Below are 20,199 nucleotides of genomic sequence, written 5' to 3' on the forward strand. Positions count from 1 at the left end.
GCTTGAGGTCATGAGAGTGGAAATGTTTCCAAGAGAGACGATAAAGGGAGAGTCCAAAGAATATGCTTTTCAGGAATTATGTGAAAACAGAAGACATAGAAAGGAAATAGATTACCTTAATGATCTTGAAGGATTATAGGGTATTTGAGAAAGGGAGATTTTTTCTTTTTCTTTTTCATGGAACAATCAAGTTAGATTGACCCTCGTGGCCACTATCCTTATATCTCATATCCATTTAACATCCACACTTGCATTTTGAATTAGTGTATTCAATCCGCCAGATACTAGTCGAGGAGTAAAATACATTTCTGATTATTTTTTCAGAACTCCTTGAGGTAGGTGTCACTAACCTTGCATTATAGATGGACACTGAAAGTTGAAGAGTGAAGTCATACAATTGGTATAGAAAGAGCTGAAATTTGAATAAGATCTTATTTTGTGTAAATAACCATACTTTTGCATTATATTTTGCCACACAAAATTAATGTAATAAATAAATTCTGTGCTATTTCTTTCATACAATTGTAACTTGCTGTCATAAGCTATGTACTCTGTCAAACCAGGATGCAGAGTAAAGACATTGCATGAATTTTAGAGTCATATATGATTATCATTTCTGTCTCTGAATCTAGCTTTGTGACATTCAACATTATTCAGTCTTCCTGTGCCTCAGTTTCTTCTTCTATTTGATGACAAAACAAAAACTACAACTTTGTAATTATGGCTTTAAAATTATATTTAGATTGTTTATAAAATTTAAAAAAAATTACCTATAATATACTATTATTCAATAAGCTGTGCATTTTCCTAGTCTCTATTATTAACAATTGTTGGTTCTATTATAAATATAATTTTATTCCAGATTTAAGCCTGCATTCTCAAGGATGATCTGAATTAAATTTCTATTTTTTTAGTTTCTTCTCAGGATAGAGACTTATGGAGAAATAGTTTCTCTGTTGAACTAGTTATGCTGGTTTCCAACAATTCATATATGACCCCCAAATCTTTTATTCTTAATGGAATTCCTGGTCTGGAAAGAGCACATATATGGATCTCTCTCCCACTCTGCACAATGTACATCATCTCCCTCGTGGGAACCTTGGCCTTGTGTACCTCATTCATCATGAGGAGTCCTTACATCGTCCAATGTACTTTTTTCTGGCAATACTTTCCCTCATTGACCTCTTTACCTGCACCACTACTCTACTCAATGCCCTCTGCATCTTCTGCTTCAATCTCAAGGAAATTAATTTCAATGCTTGCTTAGCCCAGATGTTCTTTGTCGATGGGTTCACAGGTGTGGAGTCTGGTGTGCTCATGCTTATGGCCCTGGACCGCTATGTGGCCATTTGCTATCCATTACGTTATGCTACCATACTCACTAACCCTATCATTGCCAAAGCTGGGCTTGCCACTTTCCTGAGGGGTGTGTTGCTGATGATTCCTTCTCCATTTTTGGTCAAGCGTTTGCCCTTCTGCCAAAGCAATATTGTCTCCCATACATATTGTGACCACATGTCAGTGGTGAAGTTATCTTGTGCCAGTATCAAGGTCAATGTCATCTATGGTCTGATGGTTGCCCTCCTGATTGGAGTGTTTGACATCTGCTGTATATCTGTGTCTTACACTATGATCCTCCGGGCAGTGGTTAGCCTCTCATCAGCAGATGCTCGGCAGAAGGCCTTCAGCACCTGCACTGCCCATATATCTGCCATCATTATCACCTATGTTCCAGCATTCTTTACTTTCTTTTCACATCGTTTCGGAGGACACACCATTCCCACTTCTCTTCACATCATTGTGGCTAATCTTTATCTGCTTCTTCCCCCAACTCTGAATCCCATTGTTTATGGAGTAAAGACAAAACAGATTCGAGACAATGTCATAAAGCTCTTCCAGGGTGAGAAAGGTGCAAGTATTCAGGACAACTGAAATTAGATAACAGAAAGATGAATGAAAAACAACAAAGAAGAAACTTATGTATGATATCACACAATCACTCACATGTGATATCATACCTTTTCCACAATTTATTTATGTTTTTTGCAACTATAGTGGGAAAATGTAGAGAGAATTCTGGATTTATATTCCAGTGCTTTCTGTTATTTTTACTCCATGACCAGTTTTAACCAAGTCATTGATATTGACTTGCTACAGATTTCCTCTAATATATCCATGTAAGATATTTTCTTAACCTTTTGAGAGTTCTTAAGAGTCTTGCCTATGTAATCTTTCCCATAGATGAGAAATGAAATGGCTTTTCAGGATATTTCCCAGGCTTGGCAGTCTTTGATGCCAAAATTCAGTTTATGAACTATGATGATAATATACAGATAAAAATGGAAGTCATGGATTTTAAAAGAATACCACTCAGTAAACATCGTATTATAAAAAGCGATGCAGACCAATTTACTCAAGAAGTAAAGAATATGTGTAATGTATAGGTTAGCCCTCAAAAAATAACAAATGCAATAGATGAGTCAAAGCACCTGTGCTGTTTCTGAATATTGATTTATTATTCCTCAGTTATTTACTGATATCAGAGATTTTTCACTATTGCATAAAACTACTTATTTAGAATACTCACGGACACCGTGTAAATAATGCTCACAACTACCAGATGTGTGAAAACATTTTGGATATAGTTTTTCCCTTGTAATCTCTCAGTTCAATAATACCTTCTTCCTGGTTCACTGGTCATCAGTCATCTATCTTGTTCCCTCCACTTTTACCTCTGGAACATCAAATGCGACACATGTTGAAGTGTTTGTTATACATGGATCCCTGAGAACTTCAAGACTATTTGGGAGAGTCCATGAAGTCCCAACAATTTTCAGAGTAATATTAAGGCGTTATTTGCCTTTTTCAGTTTCATACTCTTACTAATATACCAAGGGATTTTCTAGAGTCCATATGGTGTGTGATTACTATTGTAAAAATAAACTATGTCAACATTTGAAAGATCTGCATAACTCAGTGAGCCAATATTTCCAATTGACAAATGTTGGATGTTACAGAATGATGCATATGTGAAGATTAATTTCAATGCAAGATAGACCAATGGATTTTAATGCAACAGATTATCAACAGTTTTAATGCAACAGATTATCATGTGGTTTCAGGTTTTACATTGCAATTAATCTCTAAGAGACTATATGCTGTCAATTTTGGTTGCAGTATCAAAGAAGAATATCCACAATTAACCAAAAAATTATGAAAGACTCAACTCCCCCTTCTTCCAACTATATATCTATGTGGGGTCATATTTTCTTCATAAATATTAAATGAAACAACATAGTTCAACAGCTTGCATGCAGAAGCAGATAGAATCTAGGTGTTTTCTATTAACTCAGACATTAAAATACTCGCAAAATTTAAAATAATGTTACTTCTGACTTTTTTTTGTTTGCTTATGAAAAGTTATTTTTCATAAAAATGTGTATGTATGTAAAATAGACATAATTTTAAATTAACTAATACTTAAAAATTTTTATTTTAATTTTGAACACAGTCAATATTTGTAGATATGCATCACATAAACAAAAGCTCTTTAAGATTTAAGTAAATTTAATAGAGTAAATTGGATAGTAAGTCTAACAATTTTGAGAAACATTGATCTAATATATTGGGAAAAAATTCTGCAATAATATCAACCATTTCCATGAGATCTTTCTTCTACTCCTCTTCTTTAAATTGAGTTATATCTTACAGAGCATACAGTACACAGAGAGTACAGCGCACAAATTTTAAGTATACCTGTGTTACCAACACCTAGACCCAAGTTCAGAATATCTCCATCCACCGAGAGGCTTTCACATGGCCCCCAAAGATAACCACAATTTTTACCTCAGCACCATAGATTTCCTTGTGTCTTTTTAAAAACTTTATTTAATAGAAATTAACACAGGATGCACTTTTATATCTAGCTTCTCTCATTCAGTAGTAAGTTTGTAAGATTCATATATTGCCTTGTATAGAAGCACTTTATTCTTTTTAATTCCTGTGTAGTATTATGATACTTTATATATGTTTAATAACTATAACATAATAAATATACAAATATTATATAATACATATATTTAATTTTATATGATATATATAAAAAATTTATTTATTTATATATAAAGGTCCTAACTATCTACCTACCTATCTATAATATATATACATTTTTTCATCCTGCCATTGATGGGCCTTGTTTTCAATTTGGGGACATTTTTGGCACTATCTTGAACATTTATATATATATCATTTGGTAGATATAAATACTCATATCTTTGGGGAATATTTCTAGAAGTGTAATTTGTGAGTCATAGAATAGTGTATATTTATCTTTAATAAGTACTGCAAAACAGTTTTCCAAAATTTTTGTGTCAATTTACACCCTCACCAACAATATATGAAAGTTTTAGTTGCTTTGCATCATGCTAAAAATTGATATTGTCAGTTCTTTTAATTTTAAATATTCAGTGTATTTAGTGTTGTCTGGTGGTTTTAATTTGCATTTCCCTATTGACTGATACTATGCAACATTTCATGTGACTGTTTGCTATTTATTCTCTTTTGTGAAGTGTGTAAGTCTTCTGTCAATTTTTCTATTTTTTCTAATTTTTTGGAGTTTGTATTTCATTTGTTAAATGCAGTCACTGAAATTATCTTGCTGTGTCTCTCTTCTCTGTTTCTCTCTCTCTCTTGTTCAGTACAATGTCAAATTTATAGACTTAAAAATTCATGTAAAATTTTTAACTGATACACAGTTTTTATACAAATCCTTTCGATCTTCCCCATAATATTCTACATGGTAAATTTTTGTTTCCCAAGCCAAGATTATAAATTATTCTTAACTACCACTTCTAGTCTTTTAAAACTGAATTGAACTGAATTTCTTCTAATTTTATAAAACTGATATTTTTGAAGTTTTTTTTTATAGAATTGTGCTCAGATTTGTCTGAATATTATTTATGATTAGATTTAGATTGTACACTTTTCAAATATGTATTACCTATTTTGTCATTCTCAGTGCATCACACTAAAGGCATATGCTATTAGTTTATTATGTTAACATTGATATTTGGTTAAGATTGTCTATGCCTTCCAGGAAAACACTAGAAACACACTTGCAGTCCAATTAAATTGAATTTAGTACTCGCTGCAAAACTCTGCAAACCATGTAAAACTCTGAGACATCCCAGTAAAAGGGTTTTAAAAGGTGTTTTATTAATGTCTTAAAAATGCAACTAAGGCACTAACTCACAAATGATATTCTGTAGGCGTTGCGGGGCTGTCCTGCAGTATGGGGTAGGTATCTGAAGTACAGTAATCACACGTTTAGTAATCACAGTGTTTATTTATTGACACTATGTACTAATACTTACAGTTTGGATAAAAGGTAACATTATTATCCACATTTTAGTGAAGAATGTCAGAGTTTGACTAATTGCTTTAGTCATACAGACAATAGGAGGCCAAGTTAGGATGACACTTGGTCTGTTTATCCCAGAGCCAAAGTCTTCAACTGGTACAATATATTTCTTTATCTTAAACAACTACTGGTTGTGAAGGAAAAAAAATGAACATAAAAATTTATATCGTTCAAATAATAGTTGGAAAATTTTGATTTAATCATCGACTTTCCTCCAAAATACTCCTAAGAAAAAAATAGAAAATATAGAACTATGAAACATATGAGAATCACATAGGACTTCTAGGAATTATGGATAACAGCATTCATTGCAGTAGGAATTAACATAAAATATAACATATAATATAATATAAATAACATATAATTCCTGCTTGATTAATAACAAGATGGTATTTATATAAAGTTCAAAAGCAGGAAAAACTAATTGATGTTGATAGAATTCAAGTGAGTGGTTACTGACTGGGAAGGGGTATGAGTGGAGCAATTCAGCTGGGGAACACATTTCTGTCCTGGTTTGTGTTCTTTTCATGATAAATAATTCATCAAGCTGTGTAGTCATGAATTGTGTTTTCTTCTGTGTGTTTGTTATACCTCAATTAAAATATTAATTAAAACAAAGTAGCAATGTTTGATTTTTAAGGTAATATAATATTTGTGGCTCAAAAATTTTAGCTGATTGCAGTAATGAGGCAGGCAATGAACTAATTGTGGCATAAATTTACAGTGAAAACTTATTCTTTTATTTGTTCATCTATTTTTATTGAATTATAGTTGATTTTCAATGTTGTGCTAGTTTCAGGTGTACAGCAAAGTGATTCAATTATTCATATTACAGATATATTTTTTCAGACTCTTTTCCAACATAAGCTATTACAAGATATTGAATATAGTTCCCTGTGCTATATAGTAGGTCCTTGACTCTATTAATCAAAAATACAATACATTGAAAAGGTGCTTGGCATTACAGAATGTGCTGACTTTACATCTCTGAATATTTTACAGTTTCTATCAAGGAAAGGTTCAAATCTAGAGGTGAAGGGAGTCATGTAAATTTGCTTATCATATAGTTTTTGAAGGTCATTTTAGAGACATATCTTAGTTTTTTCATCAATGCAGATGAAGGCTTTATTTCTATTTAATCCAAGTAAGATATATAATAATTCATCCTTACTATCACAAGAAATACGGATGAATTTTCATTAAGAATGAAGATCTATTGACCCCTAACTTGTTGCTACTGAATGAATTCAAACCTTTAACAAGAGTTCAAATAAAATGAATACTATTAATGACAAACTTGCCTGAAGAGAATAGCTGAGTTTTATTTTATTCTTGAATTAGAAAATGAAACACATTGTAACAGACATACACTACTTTAAGCTTCAGAAATTGATTTTATTGAGTTATATTTTAAATCCTCCTCTTGACTTCTATTGAGACATCCAGTGTAAGAAATATATATGTGTATATATATATATATATATATATATATTTTTTTTGTATCCACTACCCTAAGATCCATAGCATGTTAAAACACAGTAAATTGCTAATAGCAGCCTATGGTTTTGACTTATGGATACAGGCCCTAGCTCATTGTAGTTCCTCTCTCTGAAGTTATACATGATTCTACAGCTTTATATGAATCAGATGAGATCTAGAAGTAGACTTGAAACTTCTCCAGATGGTCATGTGAGATTCAGTGGATCTCTTAAATATACTCTTGTACGTCTCAAAATTCTTCCACAGTACTTGTATCCTCTGGAGAAGCTACATGTCTAAAAACCTCACAATGAGCTAGGTACTATGTTAATTGTGATATAAATTATAAATTAATGACTGCAATATTTAAAGTGAAGAAAATCTATTAGCTAAATTAAAAGTATTCATTTAGAACTTATAGTACCTACCTGGCATTATGCTAAAATACTATTGGTAGAGACATGAATAAGTTATTAACATTTTCATGGGATATTTGGTCCGGAGGGGCAGACAGATGGATAACAGGCACATACGCTAAGAGATGAACTGCTGTATTGTGAGAATTAGGAAGGTTCTCTGATGATGCAAGTGAGAGATCTTCTGGCTTTTATTAGGTCAAGCCTATATCTATCATTTAATTAGTTGATTAACAAAAACCATAAACTATCACTTGATTAACAACATATTATACTAGCTGTACTCATAATTCCTACTAGTATTGATAACTTTGAATACATTTTAAAAAGTCCAGATAGTTGTAATATTAATGAAGGGTTAACTGAAGGAAATCCAATCATTGCATGCATCTGTGTATTTTCAACTTTACAACTAAAAATTAGGAAGAATGATAGAGAACTTTAGACCAGGACCACAAAGGTGTCAATGTTGTATCCTTACAAAGCTGTTTTTACTGAATCTTCATTTCTTACTATTTCCTTGGTCTTATGAAGTACACAAAAGAAACAACTAGAAACGTCAATTATTTTCGTTATGGAAGATGCTGTTGGGAATGCCATAAATTATAACGATGTGTTATATTGATTAAGACTTTTGTAAAATAACACTTCTCCCAGCTCAGTTTCAGGGGCCTTTTCAGAACAACTGGTTTTGATTCAGCTTTTTATAAAATTTATAATTTTTGAATTCTTCTTTTTTCGTCACCAAAGTGGTTGAAGGAAAACTTGAATCCCAGTTGTAGCAATTTCAAGAAGCATGGTATGAATTTCTGTTTCTGAGTTTTGTAATTAGATGATATTTTCTTGTTCATATTTAGCTTGGCCCTATTTCCACCAATTTCTATTTTTTTTTCCTATTTTATCACCTGCATTTCTGCAATCTATGTCAATTCAGTGGTTAAGTGAATGACAGGGTAAATAAATAAACAATAGATAGTAAATTAAGAAATATTTGTGTTGGCTCTAAGATGACTTAGAGAAGTCCCCAGATAAAGTCTGACTGAAGAGAGAGGATGACTTTAAGTAGATGAAGCTTGCTTGAAAAACGCGAGCAGTCTGGGATGGAAGAATAAAAGGCTTAAAAATGACCAAAAATTATCTTGAACATGACATAGTCTTTTGGTTATAATCCTTGAAAAACGTTTTAAGAATTGTGTAACTATGATATTGGCAATATGAAAAAAGCCCTGGCACATTTCATTCATAATGCTGGCTATATATTTTTATACACATTGAAAATTATGAGAGTGTATCCCCACACCAATATACATTACATTGAATGTTTTATTTGTTTCATTCATTATTGCCAGTAATATTCCTCCTCTTTCTGGAAACTGCCCTTTCATCCTTTCCCAATTTATCAAAATGGAACCTGAGGGAGTCACCTTACAAAGTACACAAGCCCCAAAGTAGCTTAATAATCCTAGAAGCCCTGAGTTCAAAATAAGAAAATATGAAGATGTTCTAATCATATTTAACTTTTAAGGTTTTACAAAGATTAAAGATATCTCTTTCTGTTAATATTCAAGTTTTCTCCTAGACATTTCAAATTGCAATGTTTTGATGGTCCCTTAAAAATGTACTATTCTCATGACTTTTAATTATTGTTTTGCTGATATCCAAGGACATTATTTCTGCCCTTTATTGAGTGATGCATGGAGGATAAGGTTCTTGGATAATGGTTAATTATTCCAGAAAGGATTTCCCAAACCAAACCCAGAAAATGAGAATGCTTGCTGAGCATTTGTAACAGAGGAAAACATTATTCCAATTGATTCAGAAATGTTTTGAACTAATATATATAATTGATTTTCACAATCAGTATTTTCTTTCTTGTAAACTAAAAAGTAGATAAGTTAAGTAAAAAGAATGCAAGGAGACATATGAAAGATAAGTGAAACAAAAAGAGAGGTCTGAGGAAATCCAGGTAGCATATGGCACTTACTTTTCCCTTGTATCCCATGACACAATAAACATCATAATGTTACTCTTCTTGATGAGGATTCTTGCTTGAAACCAATGATTTCAAATATGCCTGTTACCTGCTTTGCTTTTTTCTTTTTAAGTTTCAGTTGTTGCCACTGACTCATTATAATAACTGAAAAGATGTACAGTGCCCCCTTTCCTTAATTCTTCTCCCATTAAGCACTCGTTGGATGTTGCACTGGGTAGCTATCTGGAGAAATTAGAGAAGTGAGCATCCTCTATGCATTGTTGTCCTTGATATTTAGCTTAAGAACCTTATAGAAGCCCTGTCTGAGCTCCTTGTTCTTGAGGGCATAGACCATGGGGTTGAGAGCAGGAGGAATGACATTATGCAGTACATTGAGTAGAACTGGAACAAGTGGAACAGTCATTGCTGCAGTGTGGGTGATGGAAATGACAATGATGACTGTGTAGAAGAAAAGGATTAGGATGAGGTGGGAAGTGCAGGTACTTAGAGCTTTTGATGCAGCTTCTGCTGAGTTCAGCTTCAGCACAGAGTGAAGTATCAAAGCATATGATAAAACGATGACACCCAAGTCACTTCCCATGAGTGTCCAGGCCAGAACTAGCTGGTAGATGCTGTTAATTGTCCGATCATCACAGGATAGGCTAGTGACTCCAAGATTAGAGCACAGACAGTGCTCAATTTGGTTCTGGGAGCAGTAGTGTCTCTGAGCAGCCAGCACAGGCACCAGGGTGGTAGACAAGCTGTTTCTGAGTGCCATGAACACAGTTGATTTGACCACAAAAGATTCAGTGATTATTGATGGATAATGTAGTGGTCGACAAATGGCTACATATCTATCTATAGCCATGCAGACAAAGATGCCTGACTCCATGCCCACAAAACAATGTATGACATACATCTGCACAAAGCACTCAGGGAGACTGATGGCCTTAGCACTGAACCATAAGATGGCTAGTATCTTGGGCATGATGGTTGTAGTGAGGCCCATGTCTACCACAGCTAGGATGCCTAGGAAATGGTACATAGGCTGGTGCAGTGTTGCCTCCTGATAGATGATGATCAGGATAAGGATGTTGGTGCTGAGAGCTAAAAGGTAGAGCAGAGCCAGGGGCAGGGAGAGCCAGTGTTGCCAGCTGTGAATGCCTGGGAACCCCATCAAGATAAACTCAGAGACTTGAAACTTTGAGCTGTTGGAATCTCTGAGATCCTGGAGCATCCTTCACTAAGAGGAAAAATATTCAAGGTTACTATTCTTAATAAACTCACTGACAGTGGTGGAAAAGGAGTATCCAGATTAATGATATTGAAAGTAGGGGAAACCATCATCTTTATTACTCTCATTGCAGCACTAACATTTGTTGGACATTTCTAATGAAATAGGAACTGTGATAACACTTCTGTTTGTTAACTCAGTTAATCATCTCAAGAACTCCATAAGGTGGTCATATTAAAGGAGAAGGACATGAGAGAAAATTAAGGCCTTGATCATTATCTTCCATCTTGTAAGTCATGGAACTGGACAAGAAGAGAGCTATTTGATATCACAGCCTGGTTCTTAAGTTTGAGTTTGCTAATGGGTTGTTTTCTTTAGAGACCAAATGTATAGACTCAGAGTAGTGGTTTTTAGGCATGCAGTCATTTTAGGTAATAGATTATAGAATATATTTTTCTATATATATATAAAGTCCTATTCAAGGACTTTAGAATTCATGAAGTACTCCAAAATATCATTTAATTTGTATTAAAATATCTGAGGTCAGATAGTATATCCATTTTATAGTCCAGAAAGTGATGTGTGAAATGGTAGTGTTTGTGTAAAGCCAAGAAATAAATTTAATCCTGACTTCTAAAATTATTAAGCTGTCATAGTAACCTAGAAGGATACTGTATAAAACAAAAGCTGTGGTGTCTATGGGTTTGCATTTTAACACCCAAACCTGACCAGGAGAATGTTCTTGAACATGATGTATTGGGTACTGATAGTGAGATTACTTTATCAACTTAGCAATGAAATAGCTTCAACCTTACAAAAAAGTGCAATTAGAAATATTGCTTCTAACTGTCCAAGGAAGGAACAAAGATATATACCAATGCCTAAATCATTGTCAATATACGTATCTCCCACAGAAACCAAGCATGTTATATTTTCCATTTATGCCACCAGTTTATCCTGAGAACTTGATACTTAATAGGCACTCAGTATATATATATTTAAATGAGCAAACATTGAAGGAGGATTAAGCAGTTTACATGTCCATGATTTTTGTATTATTCATGAGGAGCTTAGAGCTACTGACAGACAAGTATGTTAAAAATGTAAAAGAATGATGGTGGGAGTGGGGGCAGAAATAATCATTTCAAAAAATAAAGAGAAGAAATAAAGAATATTTTATTAAAGTCAAAATCAAGTAAATAAAATCACGAGTATCCGAAAACATGAAAAAGACAATTCATACATATCTGTAAACACAATAATTATATTGTTGATTAAAATAGGAATTCTCAGAATAAATTTTTAAAAACTATTTAGTATCTATTTTAAAAACACTTAATATATAAAATTTGAAAAAAATGAATAGAATAAATCAGATATTCCTACTGAGGCAAAACAATTTAATAATATCAATATCAAATATTTATAAAGCATCAATTCAATTAGAAAAGATAATTATACAATGATGAAAGGAACCATTAATAGGATAATAAAATATCTGTGACTTACCTGAACCTTAACACAAACTTTTACCCTGAAAGAAATTCAAGTAGAGAATTACAAATTCAAAGTTGTGGTAAAAATGTTTAAAATATATTTCTTGAAATATATTTCTTGAACATATTAACAAAAATTATATAGTAATTACATATATTATATATAGTATAATTATAAAAATAATATAATAATTATATAGATTTGACAGCACTATTAACAATTTTGTACCAAATAATTTATATTTAAACCCATATGCAAAAAATAAGATTACAGAACATTTTAAGCATACAGGTATGTATATCAGGCAAGTTCTAATCAGAAGTGAGAAGAAAAAATAAATATAATAGATATCATAAAGCAAAATAAAAAACAACATTAATAACCATAAAAGAAAAAAAGAAATGCATATATTTGGATTTAGTAATTAATTCAAAATGATGACTGGATCAAATATAAAATAATAACAAAAATCACAAAAGGTAAAGAATAGAAAACAACAAGAAACTTAAAAGTTTAGGGATATGGTTAAGTGATATTTAATAAATCTATAACATTAAATGCATATATTGCGAACAAAAACATGTTTATGGATTAGTATACTAATCACTTGATGCAAGAATTATAATAACTACCTTCAGGTTGAATGAAGAAAACAGAATAAAAATAAGACAATAATGTAATGGAAAACATATTAGGAATTCTCTGAAAATGAAACTTTATTTAAAGGGAGTCTTAAAATAGACAAAACCTAAGAAAGTATTCAACGGAAAACAGAAATAAAAAAATTGAGACTTGGCATGTAAAAAAGTTATTTAAAAATACTGAAGAGTATAATGAGTTATTTTAGGATTCAAAATTGAACATTTAGAGACGATATAGTATTTTAAAGTGTGTACAAAGCAGACTAATAAATTTAAACAGAAGTTGGAAATATACACACTACCAGAAAAGTTTGCCAGAGAATTTAAGATATAACTTTCAAATTATACCTTAAAGGGTAATCTACTTCTTGAGAGCTGTAATTACTCTCCTGTGTATGTTATTTAAGAAATCACAAAAAAGAGGAAAACTTTCCATCTACCAAACTAAGATAATTTCAAACTGAAAAATGTATTTCAAAAATAAATATTTTAGGACTGTTTTGATTTTAAATTTAAAATATTAGCAAATCTAATTATCAAGCTTATAAAAATCAATATATCATGCATGACCATGTATGATTTAGCATTAGAAAAATATTCGTTGTAATTAGCTACATTTAAAAAATAAGGTAAAATGCAAATATGGGACTAGGAGGTATATGGGATATCTTGGACCCTCTCACTCATTTTTCATGTGTATAGTAAAACAGACATAACATAAAATTTATTATCTTAACAATTTTTAAGAGTACAGTTCAATGACATTAGATACACTCACATTGTACAACTATCACCACCATCCATCCCCATTACTCTTTTTATCTTGTAAAACTGTAACTGTATACTGTTAAACAGGAATTCTCCATTCTTTCCTCCCTCAATCCCCTGGCAATCACCATAACACTCTGTCTTTACAGTTTTGATCACTCTAATCTCATATGAATGGAATCATAAAGTATTTGTTTTTTTGTGACCAGCTCATTTCATTTAGTGTAATGTCCTCAAGTTTCATCCTTGCTGTAGCACATAGCAGAATTCCCTCCCTTTTTAAGGCCAAATAATATTCCTGTGTGTATGTGTATGTGTGTGTGCATGCCACATTTTTCTTATCCAGTCATTGATGGATGGACACTTGGGTTGCTTCCATGTTTTATTTACTGCAAATAATGTTGCTATAAACGTGGGTGTAGAAATATGTCTTCCAGACTGTTTTCAGTCCTTTCTGGTATACACTCAGAAGTGGAATTGCTGCATTACATGGTAATTCTATTTTTAACTTGTTGAGGAATTGCCTTCTGTTCAATTTTGCTGTGATTCTCAGTTGCTCTAAAATATAGAGTGTATTAAAGTATTTTTAAAAATAAAAAGGAAAAGAATATAGTTAAGATAAATCAAAGAAGCATTTGATTTTATCTATTTATAGTTAAAAATAAATTTAAACCAGGCAAAAAGGAAACTTTTGTAATAAGTATTATAAAATAAAATTCAAAAAGTACTTATTTAATGACCAAGACAGGGGTGACCACCATCTCAATTTCTGTTCAATGTAATGGAGATCCAAAAGTTAATGGATTAGTAAGGAAATAAAAAAATAAGACTCACAGGTTAGCTAATGTAATGACCTAGATGGAAATATCAGAAAACTTCAAGACAGACATTTTATAACATGAAATTGCTTGGAAGAAAACTGTGCTGTATTCTTTCAGGATTGTGTTTATTTATCCACTGATTTGTGCTAAATATTATTACATATTATCGGATGTTTAAGAAAATGTATCTTCTCAATTACTGTAAGTTTCCCATTGAAACCACACACTTGAATGTGTTATTCTTAGAGTTCAGCAAAAACTCAAATATTTTGGATGAAAACACAGCTCTCTGTGGCCCCATGAACTTGAAAAACTACCTTAGCCTCTAGAATTCTCTGTTCTATAAAATAAGATGATTTGTTTCTAGCTCCTGGGGTTGGATTACAAATTCAATTCTATTAAAATGCTTAGTTAAAATCCTTGCAATATAGGAGGAGAATTAATATTTATTTGGTCAGTTTGAATAAGGTTCTAGATGTCTGTTTCCTCAGTCAGGACAGTAGCCACTCAGGCCTGATACCGTGAGATTGCTTTGGAGTGAGAAAGCTAAGAAAAATACGTGCACAAACATCTATAGAAACTAAGTGGGGCTGGAAAATGATGACTTCTGACACAGCCAGCTAAAACTAGGGCTTGGAAGATTTTGTGGAGAATTATAAATATACAAAGTATCTAATAAAATTAACAAAACAATGAATATTATTCTAAAGAATACTGGTACTAATATACTTTACTTTTAATATATATTAGAGCATAGTGATTATGGAAAATTCTAATATTGTGACATATCAAAGTCAATACATTTTCCAATATTTAGGTTAATTTCACACAAAGTGCACTTCATGATTTCTATGGAGACATTGGGAAATTATTATGCAGTCCATCTCTTCTACCAGGCAACCCCAAATCTCTGCAGAAGATTAAAAGATTAGCTCTGGCCCCAATTATGTACTTACTGTGGGGGTACTGTACTCAATTCGTCTTAAGTAGGAGGTACTGTACTCAACTTGTCTTGAGTATAGTTGAATTTCAGTATACTCAGAGCTGGCTTACAGCTGTTGCAGATGAATTCTAAGATCTTATGACCAGTGGAGATAATCTCAGGGGCCTGCTGTGGTGGGAAAAAAGCCAGTTCCTTAAAGTTTTAAAACCCATGTCAGCCTGACATAATCAAACCCAGGAGGATGTTGTAGTTAGGGACAAGTATTAACATCTTGTCATTTAGCTAACATTCTAATTTGAGTTCCATAGAGCTAACTTACTTTTATTAAAACAGGCATAAATGTGCTTAAAGTCTATGTTTTAGAATAGTTTTCTTTTTAAAGAATGCTTTTTGCTTTTTTTTTTGAAGGAAAAGCAGAATATAAAATCTCTTTCTCCTTATATGTATATTTTAAAGTTTTGTATATACAGAAATTGCAGAGGGATTTCCTCTCAATTTGTGTCTCTAGGAGTTGTCCAATTTTGAAAAAGGAAGGGCCTCCAAAAATAATTGGTTTGGTGAGCTCTAGATATCAAATAATATTAAAGTGAATTATAAACCACCTGAAAATAGACTTGGAATTCCTGCATCATGTTGTACTTGGCCTGGGTCGTCTGAACTCTGTCACTCAAAGCGAGGGAAGACTATGTGCTTGGCTCTCTGATAGGCCGCCGAGTAGCTGATTCTCTCTGCGTAACCCTAGGAAGAGTTTTTAGGGTGAGTTCACTCAGTCAGCTCAGTCCTACCCTTAACCCACTTAGACAGACATACACAATTCAGAGAAGCACACTTTTTTATATATGTCTTTTTCATACGGTTCTATATCTATTACAGTAAAAACAATTTAAAAAAGGAAAAGGAAAAAAAACCTGACTTAATAAAAGATATATACAGAAAAGCCCGCCTTGTATCATATTCAACAGGGAGTGTCAGACCCGATCCTATTCACATCAAGAACAAGTCAAAGATACCCAATGTCAGCCCATTACACTGTTGATTGTGGAAAGTGGGGAAAACATGAAATTTTAATGCTTCTACAGTCAAAAAAATGTATTTCAAGAGAGCAGGGATAAATGAATTACATTAAATATTTCTGAGAGGTGATGTTGGATGAGAATGGAGAGTAACCTATTCAATTTAAGGTGGAAGGCAATGATGAAGTTACTAAAAGTAATTCCAGTTGATGGTGTGAATGAAAAAACTGCAAACCTATCAGTAAACAAAGAAAGCTGAAACCATCAAGTCCTCAGGCGCTGCTGCCACCCCCCAGTGAAGACAAGCCTGCAGCCTGGCCTCTGAAACTGCTCACAATGGTGCACTCTGAGAGGACTCAGAATAATAAAGGACAAGATACTGGCCCTAGATAGCTGGGTGCTTGTCAAAGGAATGAATTCAATGAGCCCAAATGTTTGCTTCCTCCCATACATAGAAAAGCGCTAAATTCTTTAACTTGAGATGCCCGGTTTTCCTTAGACAACAAGTAATCTTTTATTGTTCCAACTACCTGGTCTTTGTTGTAAAGCTCTTACGTGTCCTAGCTCCTCCCCTACCTCTTCGGAGCAGTCCCTCAGAGCCAACTGAGAGGCTGTCATCCCAGGCTCAAAGGGGTTCAAGTCCTCAGATATGTCCACCAAATAAAACATAACTCTCGACTTTTAGGCTGTGCATTTATTTCAGTCGACAATGGGTAGGAAAGATGAGCTACAGGGAGAGTGGTTTTGTTTCCAGAGAGAGGGAAAGTGAATGTTGACAATTTGTTGTGGAAGACTTGCTCTTAAAGTGAGAAGAGAAAAGTTGATAATTAATTTCACAGATATTAATCATAATTTGAGGGAAGGGGTGGTTTTCTTGGTATGACTTAAAAATGGGAGTAGAAGAGGGAAATGGCATAATTACGTAAAACTTAGTGAGTACACGTAAATTGAATTGGGGGAAGAAATGTGTATTCTTATTAGTTGTATAGGGAGGGATTAGAGTAAATATTTGAATTTCTCTATATTCAATTTAATTTGTATTATTTCTATAGTATTAATGTGAAATTACTATTTTCTTTGGTCTATTCCCTAATTATTAATTTGTAAAAACCTTAAAATTTAGGAGAATGTAGATTTCATTTCTTGAGTTTCATTCTCAAATGGAAAGAAGACAAAAATAATATTTATCATATGTTTCTTAATTTGGTTAACAGATTTTTCTGTCCTAAAAGGTTATGTCATTTCAAGGTCATCTTGAAAAGAACTGCATATCCTACTTGTCTGTAGGGAAGCAGTTTTATTTGAGACACAGGGAGAGATGTGGTCAGGTGAGTAACTTATTTCCAAATTAAAAATCCAGAGACTGTGACCTCATTAAACTAAGGGCCTTATGGATATTTCATAGTTTTTCCATAAGGAAGACAACATTGAGGAAATAGAGGAATTTAGGTAATGATGAGAAAAATATAGCATTTATTTTGCAAAGGAATGTGACAATATCTTTCACACTGGAAATTCCAGTCGCTAGTTGGACATAGGTCACACTGGAATCTGGTTGTAGATTATCTCCTTCCATTAGGCATTCATTGCAGCTGATTTTATTTCCCTCAATTATATTGGCACCCTATTATGTTTTTATTCATGGAAACATTGGTTAATAATGAAACCAGACCTTCACAAGGTGAGGAGATGAAAAACTCTTATAAAGGGTTGTGAACGTGACACTTATGTTGAGATTCTGAAGACACTTACTGGGATTGCAGCATTCAACACCAACCCATGTCAAGGCCAAAATAGTGCTCTCAGAAAGGCATTATTTGACTCTGACTACACCTCCAATAGAAATATCCCTTTCCTTCTATTTCCTCCCCTGGCATCCCTTCATGCTCCTTGTTCCTTCTCTTTCTTCTTCACGTCTCTTCCCTTCTCTGACAAATATCCTTTTCATATACTATGGGATTTAGTATCCTTAGAACCTGAAAAGATCTTTATGACACAATCTTGTATCTGCTTGGTTTTCACCCCATGGACAATGGGGTTCATAGTGGGAGGCAGGAGCAGATAAATATTGGCCACAATGATGTGGCAAGATGGAGGAATCAAGTGACCCCCAAAGCGGTGGGAAAAGAAACAGAAGAAGGCTGGGCTATAGGAGAAAACTATGGCACAAATGTGGGCAGTGCAGGTGCTGAAGGCCTTCCGCCAAGCTTCTGCTGAGAAGAGGCTGACCACTGCCCAGAGGATCATGGTGTAGGAGATTGTGATGCACAAGATGTCAAAGCCCCCAACCAGAAGGGCAACCATCAGACCATAGATAACATTGATCTTGATATTTCCACAGGACAACTTGGCTACAGACAAGTGGTCGCAGTAGGTATGGTGTATTATATTGCCTCTACAATAAGGTAGTTGCTTAATAATGAAAGTCAAGGGAATGACAAGCAACACACCTCTCAAGAAAGTGGCAAGCCCAGCCTTTGCAATGACAGGATTGGTGAGGATAGTTGAGTAGCGCAGAGGATAACAGATAGCCACATAGCGGTCCAAGGCCATAAGCATGAGTACTCCAGATTCCATGCCTGTGAAGGTATAGATGAAGAACATCTGGAACAGGCATTCTTCAAAGCTGATTTCCCTGAGGTGAAACCAGAAGATGCAGAGAGCTTTAGGGATTGTACTAGAGCACATGACAAGGTCAGTGAGAGAAAGCATGGCCAAGAAGTAGTACCTGGACCTGTGCAAGGAATCCTCATAGCGAATGAGGTAGAGGAGTCCACAGTTCCCTACCACAGCCACAGCATACATGGAGCAGAATGGGAGGGACATCCACATGTGCATGTCCTCCAGCCCTGGGATCCCATTAAGAATGAATGAAGCTGGTGTCAGGTCTGTTTGGTTCAGCATCATTATGACCAGGCTGGTATAATCATTGAGCAACTTATAGGACTTTTGTGAGTTTTTGTTTTCTGGTTCTCCAGGACTAGAGAAAAATAAAAAAGAAAAATTTTAGTTGTGCTCTCTCTCACACTCTCTGTTTTTCTCTCTCTGTCAAATAGGCACTTTAATATCAAATAACCAAACATATTTGACAGGATGCTTACTTAAAAAGTTAAAACCGAGTATGTATTTTTTGTTAGTTCATTAATGTATGAATTCATTAAAAAAACTCACATTTAGCACTTACTATGTCCCAAGTTCTATAATGTATGTTGTTTCCTCATCATTTTGAAACAAAATGACATACATTAAACTCTCATAACTTTATAATAAAAGGTAATTATATTGTGATCTTCTTAATGAGATTTTTGTTTGAATGTTTTATTTAAATGTTAATTGCTATACACATCTCCCTTTGAGTGTTTTCTTAAGACAAAGTTTGTAGATCACCTCTCCAATGACTTAACAAACAAGATAAGGATGTTTTATAGTTGTTATTACCTTTAATGGGTCATATTTCTGCTATACTAAATACTGTTCTATGAATTTTACAAATACTAACTCATTAATCCTCACTACAAGCTCCAGAAGTATTTTTCATTAACCTGCACTTTAATAATTGAGTAAATGGAGGCACTGTGTAGAGGAGGCTTCTTCATGTCTGGGTTGCTGTGCATTCAATACCAAAACTGAGCCTTTTCTGTCCACTTCTTTGTAATTTATTTTTTCTAAATTTTGACAGAGAACTGTGTGTTAGAAAGAAATAGTCCCATTGGATAATGATGCAAATAAAAAATATCCAGCTCCATCATTTTGACTGTTGAAGTTCACCTTTCATATTTCAGCTCTCCACTAACATTGATTGACCTTTGAATTTCTAAATAATTTGTCTGCTTGCTTTTTCTTCCTTTTCCCTTTAAAGTTGTTTCTGAATGACTGATTAGTGTTTAATTTATGTTATCTTACTGCTTGCTAAGTCACATGATATGACAATTATATTTTCTTCCTCATTTAATATTTTTCCTTTTGATGATAATTTCCTTAGTATTGATGTAGATA

The 20,199-nt window shown here is 33.5% G+C and overlaps 3 protein-coding genes across 4 annotated transcripts; 1 reads left to right on the plus strand and 2 right to left on the minus strand.

Annotated features, from left to right (window-relative positions):
* The first annotated feature begins 967 nt into the window (after positions 1-967).
* LOC105076840 (olfactory receptor 52N5) lies at positions 968-1,932 on the plus strand. Its single transcript, XM_010965071.3, is given in 2 exon segments — positions 968-1,088; positions 1,091-1,932. Coding segments are annotated over 2 exon segments (963 nt in total).
* A 7,606-nt stretch (positions 1,933-9,538) lies between these two features.
* On the minus strand, positions 9,539-10,920 carry OR56B2 (olfactory receptor family 56 subfamily B member 2). Of its 2 annotated transcripts, XM_010965072.2 has the most exons (2): positions 10,655-10,662; positions 9,539-10,524 (listed from the first exon to the last, which is right to left on the minus strand). In XM_010965072.2, the coding sequence occupies exons 1-2, from the start codon at positions 10,660-10,662 to the stop codon at positions 9,558-9,560; spliced, it is 975 nt and encodes a 324-aa protein (XP_010963374.1). In that variant the 3' UTR covers positions 9,539-9,557. The 2 variants fall into 2 exon arrangements, with proteins under 2 accessions (XP_010963374.1, XP_074229166.1); XM_074373065.1 differs by having other exon boundaries at positions 9,539-10,920.
* A 6,185-nt stretch (positions 10,921-17,105) lies between these two features.
* Positions 17,106-19,163, minus strand: LOC105076709 (olfactory receptor 52N4-like). The gene has a single exon (XM_074373066.1). The coding sequence runs from the start codon at positions 19,108-19,110 to the stop codon at positions 18,148-18,150; it is 963 nt and encodes a 320-aa protein (XP_074229167.1). The 5' UTR covers positions 19,111-19,163; the 3' UTR covers positions 17,106-18,147.
* Between the last annotated feature and the right edge of the window lie 1,036 nt (positions 19,164-20,199).

This window comes from Camelus bactrianus, chromosome 10 (genome assembly GCF_048773025.1).
Source record: "Camelus bactrianus isolate YW-2024 breed Bactrian camel chromosome 10, ASM4877302v1, whole genome shotgun sequence".
In the NCBI taxonomy this organism is placed as follows: Eukaryota; Metazoa; Chordata; class Mammalia; order Artiodactyla; family Camelidae; genus Camelus; species Camelus bactrianus.

Bases quoted from the DNA above. Each gene is read 5' to 3' on its own strand.
- LOC105076709 (XM_074373066.1), bottom strand. From the start codon at position 19,110: ATGATGCTGAACCAAACAGACCTGACACCAGCTTCATTCATTCTTAAT.